The sequence below is a fragment of the Chiroxiphia lanceolata genome, chromosome 18, assembly GCF_009829145.1.
Source record: "Chiroxiphia lanceolata isolate bChiLan1 chromosome 18, bChiLan1.pri, whole genome shotgun sequence".
NCBI lineage: Eukaryota > Metazoa > Chordata > Aves > Passeriformes > Pipridae > Chiroxiphia > Chiroxiphia lanceolata.
The window spans coordinates 11,436,918-11,453,386 of NC_045654.1; the positions used below are offsets into that span (position 1 = coordinate 11,436,918).

Genomic DNA, 16,469 nt, shown 5'->3' on the forward strand with positions numbered 1-16,469 from the left:
AATTCCATTAAGGAAGCACACAGGTGTAATTAGGCACTGGACCATGACTCAAACAGCCATTTGCCCCCATGCTGCTCTAACCATTCCACTGTAAGAAAATAAAACAGTCCCATGAACTTGCAGACTTTGACCCAAAAGCTGGATGCTTTAAGAGTCAAGCTGGACATCATTTTAAAAATGAGGAAAAAAAAAAAGTAACTCTGATACAGATTAGGAAGTATTTGTAAGAGTCCTTGCCTCCTACTACACACAAACTAATAGCAGTGGTACTTGTGGCAGATTTACAATTCCCAGATGGATTTGTGTGTAATTCTGGTGGTGGAGCAGGAACAAGAAGATCTGATGAGCCACTGAGAGCCACCAATTTAGTCACAGCACAGGTTCATGAGGAAGGAAAGAACCAAGTGACTAAGCACTGGGAAATGTCTGGGTGACAGGCAGATGTGGGAGATCTCATCCAACAGTGGTCTGTAGTGCTTAGCACAGAACTGAAAGCCAAAGAGAAAATGCTGGGCTGGGCCAGACCCACAATTAGGAAAGAGGGATGCCCAGTTTTTTGGGAATGGTTGCAACAGCAGCCATTGGTGGTGGCTGGAAGTGACCACAGAGACTGGGGCAAGGGCATAACATCCAAACTTCTTCCTGGAAACTGCCATGTCTTCCATCTTCATGACCATCCCACAGCCTCTGTCATCACTGCTGCAGAACTCAGCTACTCAGAATCAGTTTGGCTGGATTAAGAATAAAAAGATCAGTTCCAAAATCTCTCGAGTCACTCATCAAATGCTCAGCACACAGGTCCACTTCAGGCTGCAGTATTGGAGCTGTATCCAAAAGTATAAAGTGTAGTGGCCACCACATTATCAAAAACAGTGGGAGGCTTCCCTGCCCTTCAAAAATTTCAACCAATTTAAACCATGAGAAGGAATTTACTGAGAAAGGACTGGGACTCCTAGCATTTGTTATATAAAATTATCCAGCTTTCATGGCTTTACCCTGTTCATCATTAAAATTACCACTATATTTCTAAATAGAAATTGTGTCTGTTTTGTAGCTGGAATGGGATGTTACTTTGCTAAGGCTTATCAGCAATTATAAATATACCAAGTGATCACTGTCAAACTTTTTTTCCATTTTGCCTGGTTTCTATGCTTGAACAACACCTGAGGTTGAACAACACCTGGTTTCTACAATTTTTTCTACAAGGGAATGAGAATTGAAAGGCCTGGGAACAGATTACTGGACATACAGTTTGATATTCCAAAAAGAATATGTAATTGCAGGCTACAGAGGCAACACTCTTTTTCATGTTGGATCCAGTAAGTGTGTGGTCTCAGGGTGAGATTTTTCACTGTCCCATATCTACTGGAAACCTGTTCTTTTTGGTGGCTTAGTTTTCTGTCACATCAAGGAGCTGAACCACCTCAGTAGGGAACTGCAGTATTGTTGGAGCTGGTGTCTGCAAAAAAACCCAACAACCCAACCTATATAAATAAGAAAAAAATATTCGTTTTCAGCTGGCTCAGTGAGCTCTCTGCGTGGCTCATTACTCAACTGCATAAGTGCCAATGCCACAGGAGAGAGAGGGATTGCAGCAGCCCCAACTTAGTCCACTGAGCAGCAGTCCCACCCATGCTCATTTTCAGATCAGATTCAGCCCAGTAAAGAATTATTAGGAATTTTTTTTTTCTGACTGCTTACAGCTTATAGATTGTGAACACAATTCAACGCCCAAAATACAGGAAAGCACCACTGTTCAACTGCTGCACCAGCCCTACACCTGTAAAACACTTCTTTTTAACTTCCAGGAAAGGTCTCTCGAAACTGTTTTCCACAGACAAATAATAAAAATTGTGCACGTTGTTCCTGTGAAGTTAGACCTTGACTCCAAAGACTTATTGTTCCTTGCTGTGTTTTCACTGCACTTACCACAATTTCACTGCAATACTGTGTCATTCCACTCTTTTTTCCCCTGAAGTTACATGGTATCTGCAGTACCACCTCATTTCTCTGTTGCCAGCACAGAGGATGACAACTGGTCCAGGGCAGAAGGCAAGTTCTATTGTGAGAGCTGTGCAATCTCCTTCAACTGAGAAGGAAACAAAAAACTTTTCATATCACCCTTTGCCAGCAGGTCAAGGAAGGACACTGAGGGTACTTGCAAAATGTGAGAGCTTCCATCATGCAAGGGGAAGAATGCTGAGAAAAACTCTTTACTACTGAAAAAAAAGAGATGAGAACTAAGAAGGTTGCGTGAATATGAGAATATTTTACTGCAAAATCAAAGGGAGTTATTTTCAACCACTGAGTGTGAAGAAGTAACAGGGCATCAGTTGTTTGGATTTTCCTTTCAGTTGGGTGAAATGAAGTAAAAACCATTTCACGTGAGATTATTATGAAAATAAGCAAAACTCTGTCTTGGCTGCTGTGATGTGAATTTATCGTAAGCAAAATTAAGATTTATTTATTCCACAAAAATTTATGGTAGTTTAATATTCATTTGGGTCTGAAATTAAAGTGTAGAAGGGATTGTGTCCTCTTAGTTCAAATTGCTTTAACCAATGTGAGGGCAATTCTGCAGTTTGGTAGAATAAAAGTTTTATAAGGTAAGATGAAATATATGTGTAACTTGCCTATGGGTTATGGTGTAGGAATGTGTGAGGGAGACTGAGGACATGAGACCTCCTGGGATCATTCTGGTGAGGGGCATTGGCTGTGCACACCCTGTCTGCCTGGAGCAGGAGTCAGATACTCTGATTTTCTTTAATATGTGCCCCTCACAGTCCCATTCTTCGCTCTCAGTTCTTACTCTGCAGAGCAGTAGCACAGAACAGAATACAGAGTTCCATCTTTATTCCTTCCTCTTGTCTTCCAAATTTCATGAATTTCCTCTGGCTTGCCCTCAATCTTAATTTTCTGGGCTCCCAGCCTAGATTTCCAATTATTTTCTGATAACTCCTATAGGTCAATACTACAAGTTCAATGCCATCTCTAAATCTAAGATTATATATAGTCCATTCTCCTGCATGATTCTTTCTGTTCATCCCGTTGCTAAAAACAAGAGTTGGACTTTCAATTGGAAGGAAAACAGTAATGGCACTGACCTACAAATAAGGGGGGAAGAGAAAGTGCCAGAACTATGGAGGGATTCACTTGCTGAATGTCTGAGAGAAACATTTATTCAGTCACTGGAGAAGAAAATGAAGAGGTACCAGAAAGCAGCATTTGCTAAGGACCACTCAGATTTAGACTAGAGTGAAAATAATAGATCAGCTGTTCCTAAGACAGATGTCAAAGTAGCACAAAAGATGACTGGAACTGCCACAATAATTCCATAGGCTCCAGATGAGATTTTGATAGTGCCTGTTTGTAAGAAGAAGATAAAACAAGTGTGAGAATGTGTATTTTCTCTGACAAATTGATCCAAGTGGCAGCAAACCTCTGCAACAAGTCAAAGACCATGCCCGAGGAGCTGAGGGAACGGTGCAGTGTCACCACACTTATGAAGACTGGGAGAGCTGCTCTTCTCAGGTGGAAAACAAAAATGAGAATGTACTTACTAGAAAAAAAAAAAAAGGGAGTTAGAGTATAGAGTATGAACTGAAACACTAGAAAAGTCCTGTTACACCAATTAACATCCTGCAATATTCTCTTTCTGTTCTTGGGAGGAATTTTTCTTCATCCCTTGATCTTTGCTGTCTCTCAGCAACTTTCCAGCCAGAAGCTGTAGGCCATAAAGACCTAAGGTTTGGTAGAGCTAATTACTTGACAAATGATCATATGACCTGCTGCAACATCATCCCAGGTCTGGGAATGCTGCCCCTGCACCCAAAGGCAGTTACTATCAGGACATCTCCGTGAGGGATCTTCAGTTTGAAGTTCACTCTTCCCCACTTAGGCTGCCAGAGCCCAGATTTGTTAGCACTGCAAATATGCTGCCAAATTCATCCTTCTTTTCTGAAGCTGCTGAAAACAGAACAGCTGAAAAGAATCTCTTCATGAACCCATCCTTTTTATTATTATTGATGCAATTTGATTATTTGATAAGAGCCTTTAATGCATACCAAGGCATTCTGAGCACCGAGACTATAAATACTGTAACAAAGGTCTGCTATATATAGTATTCTTCACTTACAAGCATTTCTCTTTTTTCAGGGTCTGATCCAAACCACATGCATAATTCTGATAGGAATAGATGAAAGGAAGAAAGGAGCATATGACTGCATAGAAATAGAAAGAAAACAAACAAATAAATACTTCAACAGTGATTATTGTACCATTACTCTGATCTATTGCTGGTGAGATAAAGAAGCTAAATAAAAAGGCAAGAAAAGACACTGTTGATGCTGATATATGTGTTTTAAACTACTACAGCTGAAACAGCAGGGAACATTTTCAGCAATATCCAAAGTTATGATAGGACAAAGGAGGAAAAAAGGTAACAGCAGCACCTGTGTAAGGATCACAGATCTTAAGTATTTACTGTACTTAGCATCACACAAAAGCAAAGAGAGAGGAGCACTGGGATACCACTCAAAATATCAGCCTGATGGACAGGATTTTGGAAATACCACCTTCATTGTCAAGGGATTCACAGCGATACTGCCTTCATACTTATTCTAAGCTGAAATTGAATCCATTAAATCAAGTCTGAATTCTGAACCTCGAGAAGTTGGAGGATTCCAAGAGAACAAGTGCAAAGAAATCTACAAGGATACAAACCCAAGAAGATAAAGAGGCCCTGAACTTGGATTCAGTATTGCTCAGATGGTCCATAAACCTTCAACCAGACTAGCCAGGAAGTGTAAGAAAACCTGCAAGCTGCAAAGATTCACTTAATTTGAAAACACTGCGTGCACAGCTCTGCCCTTGATCACTTATTAGATGATGCTGGAACTGCCTCTTTGTTCAGGTGCAAAGAAGGAATCTCTTCCAATTTCTCCCAAATGGCACCACCACGTGCCCATTCCACAAGCTAAAAATGCCAAATTGTCTTTACTGAACAAAAGGTTCCAAAGTTAATGACTGCTGTGAGTTGTTCTTTACCATGAACACACTGAAAAGCTGCCTTAGCCTCCTGGTCTCCTCACTCAAAATGCCACAGCAGCAGGAAGATTGTTTTTCCATGGGCCTCAGCAACAGTTCTTCTCAAATAAACAGGCAGCTGGAAACAGAGGTTCAAATATCTTCTGCTGGCTCCCTACACAGATCTACAAGGCAGGACTGTGACCATACAGGGCATAGAGAAGGCAAAAAAAAGAAACTCTTCAGATGGAAACCTTCACCTCAGCTGGAGGTCAAATTCCACACAACTTGGAGAAAAAAAAGGACTTTAAAGAGTAGGATTGTGTCTGATTCTCTGTGTGTTCATATCAAGTTAGCTCAGAAGTTCAGAAGAATCTGTTTATTTTGTCTCTTTCAGTTTTCACATCCCATCAATAACATAAGGGACCAGCCAACAGTTCCTCTCACCATTTCATCACCACCACTACCCACTGTGTTCACAGGAAGGAGCTTAAAATAAACCCCAAAGACTTCAAGGGGCAAAGAGGAATGAAATATTTCTAAGATCTGTACCATCTGCCAAAAAACCCCTGTTTTTTCACCATAAGTGGTTTGTTGCATTGTTAATACAGATACTGAAAATATTTTCTTTAATAGTTTATTCACATGGATTTTAACAAAAAGAAATACAGAAACATGTTTACTACATCTTCTGATGAAAAGCTTTTTGTGTTCCCTTATTCATGTTACTGTTTGGAAAGGCTTAGATAGCTTATTAATTGTAACATCAGGGGATGGGATCTACTCAATCTCTAAGAATATTTTAATCACACAGATGCTTTCATTACATCTTTATTTTCTCCCTTACCCTATTCTTCTTTTCTACTCTTACAGGGCTCTGAGCTGTTCATGTCATCCAGTGATCAGGGCAATCAGAATGGCACATTCCAATTTCTAACTTAGACACTGGCAATCAACTATTTTAATGTGGCAAAATGTACATTCTGACCTGAGAAGAGGGGCAGATGCTGCATAAACAGCAAGTAAAACAGATCCTGCCCTGAACACCTTGTATTCTGAGTAGACAAGACAGTTTAAAAGGGAAAGAGAAAGCAGGGAACTGGAGTGATTTTTCAAAGGTTACAGAAAGCCAATGGGTACCCTGACTCCTAAATCACCATCATGAACTACCACATTCCCCTGTTTTCATAAAGAAGACAACTCTTAACAAGGCAAAATGATTGCATTTCTGTAAAAGGATAATGATACCTGACTTTTAAAGAAATGGGACAGAAAATAATGCTTTATAAGGTCATTTAAAAAAATAAACTAGTACTGTTAGAACACCATTCCAGGCTATCAGTCATTTTCCTATTTCAAAGCCTATCAAACAGAGATATTTCTGCCTCCACTAAATATCAAACTGTATGTAATCCTCAATTTTGTTGGAGAAGCCAATGTTCACGGATAGCTTTTGTGAGGAGATTTTGTTTATTTTTAAAAATACAGAGCATGCTGTCAGGGCTGTAGTACAGGCTGGCTCAGTGGAAACCCATTAAAACCACTTTACTGGGCAGATGGTGTCAAAGAGTCAGAAGAATATAACAGAATCCCACTCTGCACAAGTGTTCAGTATGCAAGAAATCATCTCGTATCAGACAACTGCTGCAGGGGACACAGTCAACCACAAAGGAGAGAGCAGAGCACAGCTAAAGTCATGATAGGCTTGTAACTGTTTGCCCAATAATATGGAAAAATATATGGAATAAGAGAACCTTAACTGATAAACCCAAGGGGAAGTAGGGGAGATCCATGCAGAGCACCACGTCAAGCTCTAAAAGGCAATACACTGCTTTTATTGTTATTCACTGAAGGTGTAACCACTCATTAAGAAGGATAGCCCAACTCAGAGAGGCTAAAATAAGATTTGAAAAGTGCCCACTAAATTTTGGACCCCCATCTTTCACAGCCTGATTTCCATGTTTGCTGAGCAGTTGGAATTTCAGTAGGATTTCTACAAATGGGTACAAAGAAACTCATTAGAGACACCAGGAAATAGCCTTGCCACAACAGTCCTATATCAGAGGTGCACTAGCACACCAGTAGATTGTAAGACACTCCTTTTGCATATATTCCTTTTCCATTCTCTTCTGCAGGAGGTAGGCCAGGTTCTTCTAGTGTTTTCATTTGACTGTCTAATTCTGTAGGTGAGCATAACACCTCAAAAAGCACCTAACTCTGAGCTAAATAGATCCTAAACAGAATAGACAGAGTGAAAACTAGTGTAAGTGGGACAGATCAGTGAAAATTCTGAAAGTGCTCATCCTGTGCTGCCTACAGTGTAACCAAGAGGGGTAATAAACTTCCAGAGCGTGTGTTCTCCTCCTTCCTCTGCTGGGCTGCTCAATTCTGCCCCAAGTCCTGCATAAAGATACTCTTCTTCAGCTTAAGAGCTACAGACTTGTGAACCTGAGCAAAGTAGATCCTATTTTTATTTCTGAAAGCAAGGTGAGGATGACAGGAGTGTAGCTGCAGGTACATGGTGTTTTTACAGACTTATCACACTGGAAAGTTCTGCAGAGCTGAATAGTTCCTTCAACAGTAGCTCAAAACAAAAGCTACAGAAACGACATCAAGACCTCCTTTATACCAGGCAAACCCAACAACACACCCTGTTTGGAAAGGTGGTAGTAGGAAAGCAAACAGTAAAGCAGTAAGTTAAATATAGGAATGTACCACACATAGACAAGAAAATTACTCACCCAATGTGTACAACCAAATTAAAATTAACCAAGCCAGGCTGATTACATTAAGATGGAGATGTAAAACTCTGAAAGATAAATACAGGTATTTCAACTACAGGCACACGCAAATCACCACTATTTTCTTTTCTTAAAGACAAGTAGAATGAGTCACCATGGCTCAGCAGAAAATGGAGGATACAATTATGTGCTAATCCAGAATCTCTGATAAGTGAGTAGATTGAAGACTAAGTGGTATTGTTTCCTTTCCTATCTTATGGATTGGATTAAAATTCAGAGACACTACTGACTAGTTATCTCTGCCAACTTTGGGTTCCTCCTTTTGCACAATGAATTTCCATAATGCATCCTGAAGACATAAATCTGCACTTTAAAAAATATAAATAAAAAGCAGGCGATGTTGAAGGCCAACAAAATTCAAGTTTCTGAGGCCATTTAGCAACAGGTGAGACTAAACTCTCTGACTTGGAGGATTTGTTTTTAGCATGCAAGACATGCAGACTCATCTGTGTGATTATCTGGACATCTGCCTTGTTCCTCAGCAAGAGCTCTGCAGACTGTCTGCTCAACAGTCTGCCTACCTTGAAAGCAAATAGATCAAAAGGCATGTAGAGCATCCTGGTTCAGCCAGACAGGACACTTCTCCTGTTGCTCCTTGTTCTATCTTGTAGAGGTGTAAACCCTAAAGTCTAAAGGGTATGTTGACATCTTTCCACCCTTCTGCTCGGGGCACTCATTATTGTTACCCCTGCTGCTTTTTTATGCATAACTAGGTAACTCATTTATTTTGTTCTTTTTATAGGATCTACATTATTCAATGTCCTTCCTCCTTCTCACATTTAACAATCTGCTGGTCATTTTCAGATGTGCTTCTGTTCTGCTTACTAATCATTACCACAGCAAACCAACACCTTACCCAAAACATCTCACCAGGGCTGTGACAAAAGTCTTCGTTCCCAAATAAAAACCCAAATAGCTAAAAAAACCCAAATCAATTCAAAGTAACTTTAAAAACAGAGCTGGATGGGCCTGTGAGAAAGTGAAGTGACTACAGGAGGAGGGAACAGACTTTTTATTTTGTAAATTTGGGAAAACGTGGCATCAGCATTGATGAACCCACTACTGACCTTTTATGCATTATCTGTACAAGAAACAAAACTGTGTGTTTTGCTGAGTGACTTTCAGGGGGACAATTGTCTGCAATACAGAAAACTCCCTGAGAAACCTTTCTGGAAAGCTTGATTTGAAAAAAAAAACAAACAAACCAGAAGAGTGAGGGTGTGAGAACAAACAAACATCTCTGTGAGTACACAGGAAGCCTTTTAGGAAGTTAATTGACCCTACAGTGCAGATGCCATCAAGTGACTGGCAGGCTACTTCGGTGTTGCTTCACTGAACCACTGCTCACTGTTGATTTAAGTGAACGTGGGCTGCAGTGGATTAGAAACACTCACACCAGCAGCAACTCTGTCTGAAGTACTGAGCCAATACCAAACAGTTCAGAGCAACACTTAAATTACTCCAGTTAATCTCACCACAGTGAGATAATCTCACTACTCAACCCTTTTAAGGAAAAGAGCCATCTACCTTTCTGAAAGACATCCAGACCATCTTAGGCAGTGTCCTGGTTTTGGTATTGTCACAAAGGCCTTTGTTTACAACCAGGCACAAATTGGGATGCACTCTGAAAGCAGCCTTGTTACTTCTATTTCCTCCCCTTGGTTTTTTCTAGCTTGCACGCATAAGGTTTCTGGCACTGGTTTCACAACACTGCTCAGATGTTCTATGAATCACCACTGGTGTGTGGGTTACAGGCTGAAAAACACCACTCCAGAAAACTCTGTCTACACTCTGAATTAAAGCCTCCTAAAGGCAATGAAACCCCATACAGTGGCTGTGGTAGGCTCTGGATCACCCCCACTGTGGATCAATAGATAGAATATCTCATTTCACAGAGAGGGAGGTTCTATCAACCTCTGGGGCAAGTTCAAGTCACACTACTAAAGTAGAAAATGGAAGTTTGCATAGATACCACATAGGCTGTACTTTGGAAGGTGAAGAGTTTCAATCCCTTATTAGCTCTGTGAGGCCATCAGACTGACACCTGACACTGGAATTAAGTCTATTCAATGAAAGAAGAAATCAAGGATTTGAAGAAGCCAATCCTCATCCTACAGTTAAATGTCCCCCCCACGGAGGAGGGTGAAGTAGCCTAACACCCTCAAATATGTACTTTATAATCATAATAATTACTGTTATCTACATGTCCCGGAACTGTTTAAAATCCACTTCATTTTGAACTGCCCTTAATAAGGTAGCAAGCAATATTACAGAGACTGGTGAAAATCAAGTAATTTAATGTAACACTTCATAAACCAAACCTGTGATGAATCTCAGCTGCCTCTTGGGCTTCTCTGTGATCCATCTGTCTGGAGTCATGTTTATGTATCCCAGGACCTGTGATAGGCTGCCACCAGACTTGGCATCCACAGCCACCTCAGGAGGTTGATTTAATGTGAATGCAGCATGAAAAAAATCAGATTATCTTTTGATTCTCTCTTTTATTAAATAAAACTGATCTTTATTGAATAAAGCTGCTTTTATTAATGTCTGAAAACACTGGTTGGTGTCACAGAGCCTGCCAGTCCTATGGAACTAATAAAAGACAAGACAGAAGTAAAAAATAAGAACATTACAGGGAAATATTAGAAACCAAATGACATTAAGCCAGTATTGCAGCTGACAAATAAAACCTGGGTCTAGCTGTAGAATTTTTTAGTTTGGACTGAATTTATTATTTTTACTGAAAGAAATGGGGCTTTTCCCACAAGTGCACAGTGGCAAGAAACACAGTAAGACCAAAAAAAGTTCAAGCTAGTTTTCCCTTCCCTTGTGTAATATCTCAAATGACTGTAAGTTCAATGCAGCTGGGACAAAGCATGAAAACTTTGGTTTAAAGGGAACAGCTTGAACCTTAAGCTAGAAAGATTTAATTTCTCTTCGGGGTTTTACAGAAAACTTTCTGGGTTTCTGCACATAAGCAAAGCTTAAAAGAAAACCTCCCAGTGATCATACCTGTACTTTATGCTCATCTGAAAGCAGCATGCAGTATTTTCCATACATATCAATTGCACAGTTGGAGCAAGAGATGCCTGTGATGAGTCTGTCCACAGTGTCAGCACTGTTACTTTGAGAACAAGAATGTGCCCCTCATCATCACCGTCAAAATTTGTCAACATGAACTGAAGTTCAACCCTGAACTGCTGTCTAGTCACCACCAAGAAGGAGGAGTGAAAAGGATACATATCTTAAGTCAAATAAAATAATCTTTGATTTTAATCACATATGCAACACTGTTTTCCATTTTTGAACTAGTATCACTGCTCCAGCGGAATGAACTCCAAAGTAGTGCTAGAACACAGGCTGCTGCACTCCTCAGCTTTTCATTTTCCATGTTTCTAAGTCCAGAGTGCACTTCAATGTCAGTGGAAAACCTGCACATAAAGATCCTCAGGAATGGCCCTCAACTGTCTGGAAGCTGGAACATCCCTGACAGGCTCAGCTGTGGTTCTTTGAACACCACTACCCCCATGAAGCCAGTGAATACACAAGTGAGGTTAAATTGAATCAAAGGTGCTTCCTATCCAACTGCAACTCACAAAGATATAATACACTAAAATCATAAGTGAAGTGCCATGTGAACAGAATGACATGTTCTGATAATAATATCATCATGGAATCAGTAAAATTGCATAGAAAAAGCCAAAGATAAAACTTGTCCACAATGAGACAAAAAAAATCTCTAAGATTCAGTAGAAATCAAGAGGGTTCAAAGGATACTGTAACATGGATAATTCCAACAGAAACAGAAGCAGTTTAAAGTCAAATAGCCAAATATTTCTCTCCTGTAATGTAATCAAAACTAAACACTTGGGGGGTTGGTTTATTTGTTTCCCCACACTCACTTTCCTGTAGTGACAGGGCATTGTCATCAGTGCATATGTGTTATCCACACCTCTACCTATGGGAACACTCTCGGGGGGATACAAGGAAACCCTTCCTAACACGGTTACCAAGCCTCCATTTTTATAAAATTGAGAGAAAAAGAAAATCAAACCAGCAGTTCTGTGGCCTGAGCTGTCACTAGAGAGCGACCTGCAGGAAGATTTCAGCCCTGGGTGACAGAGAAGAACACAAAAACTCAACAGAACACAGGTAGAAAAAAAAAAAAATCACTAAATATTCACTTGTTTTGTTACTGTCAACTTAGACCTGAAATTTGAAATTAAACTAGTTTTTATCTGACAACAAACATTTGTAATAAAAAAGGCTTCTCAATCTTTAGTCTCACAATATACATCCTAAAATTGTTTAGCATCTTACAGGAGATGCTGTTTTCCTTCTAGACTTAAGCCAAGCATGGAACCTGGAGTTCAAGTATTGAAGTTTTTGTTCTACTCCAGTAAAGCTAACGGGTTTCCCCTTAAACAAGAGAACAGCATGTCCACATTACTGTGCCTGTTCTATCAGTCTTTGTTTTCATTATCATCACCTCAACTTGGTTATTTTTTAACTGGAGATTTCTGAAGAATTTCTTTTTGTACTGATATCAAATAGCAAAATGCCAGAGGGACTGAGGGCAAGCACTGCCTCCCTAGGGCTGGCTCAAGAAAACTTCTAGTTCAAGTCAAAGATGTGAAATGCAACTGCCCCCATACCTACAGTTACAGAGCCTTATAATCTCTGCCCTTACACACACATATACACAATTAGACTGACAGCATATTAAAACATGTGGATTGTATCATCACTGACAAATCCTTCTGGTAAGAACTGCAAGCTCATTATTGAAAACAACATCTCATTTCTCAGGCTGGAGCTCTGCATTTACAAGATAAAAGCAAAGCAAAACCACAATAGCATTCTCCAATCTTCAACATTATTACCTGAAAGATTTGGAAACTGTGCAGTAAAAGGTGTGTTGCCATGGTTCTGAGTAATCAGCAACAGCCCCATACACAATAGACAGCTGATTGCTGTTGCATGTTAAAAGCTTTTGTATCTCTTTAGGAAAACTTTGTCATCATGTCATAAATGAGAGAGTTTTTCTATTAGCAACAGAAAGGCATCAAAGAAACACGCCCTGGAGTAGTAATTATACCTGAATTTTTTCTTTTTTTTTTTTGTTTTTTTGTGTTCATCTTATTATGTGGAGCGGGGTGGGAATCAACCTTTTACACTGTCAAGTTTATGCTGTAAATCTCTGGAACACTCTGGTCTTTCCTAAGGCATAGCAGTGCAGATGGACTCTGCTACCAAAGAAAAAACAGACAACTGCATTGAAGATGGAGATCTGTGTTAGTGAACAGCAGACTCCCAGCAATCACACAGCAGTAGTATCTTGGATATCTGAAATGCAAAGTAAATAGCACAGCTAATACCAGTAATTCTGATGGGATCTCATGTGTCTGGTTTCACAGAATCACAGAATTCCTTAGGTTGGAAAACCCCTTTGAGATGATTGAGTCCAACCATTCCCCCAGCCCTGCCAAGGCCACCACTAACCCATGGCCCCAGGAGCCACCTCTCCGTGTCTTTTTAATTCCTCCAGGGATGGTCACTCCACCATTGCCCTGGGAAGTCTGTTCCAGTGCTTGGCAACCATATGGTGAAGCAATTTTTCCTAATATCCAACCTAAACCTCCTCTGGCACAACCTGTTTCAAGACATATCAGATTTAATGAGACTTCACAATCATAATACACAGAAAAATCTTACTCATCAGTTTTTATATAGCATTTTATAGCATATCCGCCTAAGAGACTTCCTTTCCAAGTCCAGTTTTCTGCCTAGGTACATCTTTCAAAAGAGATGTAACATTTAGGAATAAAATCACATATTAATGCTATAATTGCTGAGTTGGCAATAAAAGAAACACTGTACTCTCTAATGCCACTTCTACCCCAATCCTACAATGAGCTGCAATCTCAATCAAACACTATGTTAAGTGTTAAGGCAGCAAACTGAAACACAGCAAAAAATACAGAGGGTGAAGCAGTTAATATTCTTACTGTACTGTTAGCCTACCCAGAGTACTGATATTGCTTATAATAAAATACATAATTTACAAGCTAGCTGGGAAATCAAAAGCTACTGGGGTGCAATGAGAATGAGCAATCTCTTGAAAAGACTCTGACTTCTAATCCCTGCTGCTAATGCATTTCCAATTGCAACTTTAGAACAGTACTTATGTGGGCACTGCATTCAGGGAACCTTTGAGAAGACTTATAATTTTGTTCAAGTCTTTCTTCACCTCTTCTAAGGAAAAAAGGAGGAGAAGTGAATTTGGTACAGGGAACCACAATAGACATACACAGCTGTGTAGTTTGCCTTCTGTCAGTAAGTTCAGTTCTGGATACAAACTAATTAGTAAAAATAACTCAATACCAAAGAAAAGTGCTGATCTCTGGAAGTGTAAGAAGGTGTTAAGAATAACTAATACCGATTTTTAATAGGGATGTTTCTAAGAAGGGCTCTTTATCAGTATGTTTGCAAAATCATAGAGTAAACGCATATGCTATTATTCCTCTCTGAAAACTAAACCACGTGAGAACTTCAATTCTGTTTTCCTGCCAAGATATAGCTGCTGATGCCCAGTATTTGCTCGGCAGAAATGTGTATTTCTCCTAATTTGTATTCCACAGGAATTATCAGAATCATCCAAATTAAGTATTGCAAGAATGCATTCACTTTTTGGCTGAGGCCATCGATGAAAACTTTGAAGTTTAAATGCACTTAAGCTTTAAATGCACACAAAAATATGTGCATAGTCTATGGGCTGCCTTTCTGATTCTCACTGCAAACACGCTCGAGGGCAACAAGAAGGTATCACTGAGTTGTCTAAGTCATGCTGTCAGGACATCCAAACTCTATTTAGCATGCAGAATGTCAGACACCTGGTTCAGGATCCCATCAAAGCTTTTCAGTGTTCCAGTAAGTAGGTATTTCTCTGGTCCAGTAAAACGCTGCCAGCCGGTCTGAGAGACAGGATTTTTAATTTGAAAAATTACTCAGAAGGTAAGAGTGGGGCAGCCAACTCCACTAGCATGGACCTCTGGAGACTTCAAATTCCCAGATAACAAACCCTTTGTAATCCAAAGGTGAGTTAGCAGCTAAGCTCAGCAGCAGCATCTACTACATGATCAAAAGTACAATAGGGAGGTAACAAATGCCTCACTAAACGGGTAGACTGTTTGTCAGTCGACCAAGGAAAAATCCTGCCACTCAGGATTTCCCATCGCATCATCCGTGGTTTTGACTAGCACATGACTCCCCCCAAGTCTTTCAGTCGTGAATTGTGGGTATCAACATTCAAGGCATTACAGACAGAGGGGACAAAGGCTGGGTATGCAAAATAAAAAACAAGATGCAGTGAAAGGGAGAGAAGTGATTGAGACTTACCTTTGGAAAAAACTGCTGCCAGGCTCAAGAGGAGAGGTGACAACAGATGCCCCATATTGCTAATCCCAGAAGCACACATCCTAGGGTTTGTGGAGCAGTTGGGGCTCAGTTTCACACACTTTGTAATCAAAATAAAAATCGGTCAGCTGGAGAGGCTACATTTTCAGAAAAGGTCATCTGGAAAGAGCAAAAGGCATTTCCTTCGCAGAGACGACTTACTTCTTTAGCTGTAACCCTCCCCCTTCCTCCCTCCTTTCTTCAAAACAATGATGCTGCGAAAGAAAACCCCTCTCAGTAAATAAATAGGAATCAGTTCCGATTAAAATCTCAGTCCGGAGCCTCAGCAGCCCCCTGCCCCTGCACCCCCCGAGCCGGCGGGGCCGGGGCTGGGCAGGGGCCGTGCGGCTCCTCGGGAGGGACCTCGCTCCTGCCCCGCCGCCGGGATGCGCTTCACAGAGCCAGCGCCCGCATCCCGGCGGAAAAACCACGTCGGCTCCCCGGGCGTCACCAAAGTTTTCCTTTAGGTGATGCTGATCAGCCCTGAAATCATCCAGAGGCGCGGAGGCAGGGTTTGGTGTTGCGCGCTTTTTTTTTTTTTTTAAATTTCTTTCTTTTTTTTTTTTTTTTAAGTTCTCCTCATTGACTTGTTTGACTTTCCGCCAGCGAGGGAGGGGGCGAGCGCGGCTCCCCCGCGAAGGTCATCGCCCCCGATGCTCTCGCAGCCCCCGGGGCCGGCGGCGGCCGCCGGGCACCTCCCGCCCCAGCGGGCGCCCGCCTCCTCCGGCCCCGGCACATCCTCCGCCGCTCTTCACGGGGACACGGAACCTGCGCCGGGAGACGCCGCGGGAAAAAAAATAGCAGGAAGGGAAAAAAAAAAAAAAAAAAAAAGGAGGGAAACAAATAAATAAATAAGCGCCGAGCCAAGCCCCGCCTCACCCCGAGCGGCCCGGCAGCCCCAATCCACGGGCAGCGGGCGCGGAGCGAGGGAGGAGCGGGGCGGAGCGGGGATGCCCGGACCGGCCCCTTCCCGGCCCCTTCGCTCGGTCCGTTCGGTCTCCCCGGCGCTCCCAGGGGCCGGGGCCCGGCGGTGGTTCACCCTCCGGGGCAGAGGCGGCTCCGAGGGGGCGGGCAGGGAGCGCATCCCTGCGGCGCCGATCCCTGGGGACACCGCTGCTGTTCCCGCAGCATCCCCGGAGCCGCTCCCGGGGATGCTCCCGGGCAGGCAGAAGCCTCACCGCTCCC

General features: G+C 41.6%; 1 protein-coding gene across 1 annotated transcript in view; it reads right to left on the minus strand.

Annotated features, from left to right (window-relative positions):
* The window catches only part of TMEM132D (transmembrane protein 132D), a 228,325-nt gene extending 212,330 nt beyond the window's left edge, over window positions 1–15,995 (minus strand). Inside the window, exon 1 of the mRNA XM_032706180.1 lies at window positions 15,228–15,995. Within this exon, the coding sequence (XP_032562071.1) occupies window positions 15,228–15,306 (79 nt within the window). The 5' untranslated portion in view covers window positions 15,307–15,995. The remainder of the gene's footprint in view (window positions 1–15,227) is intronic.
* Window positions 15,996–16,469: the final 474 nt, after the last annotated feature.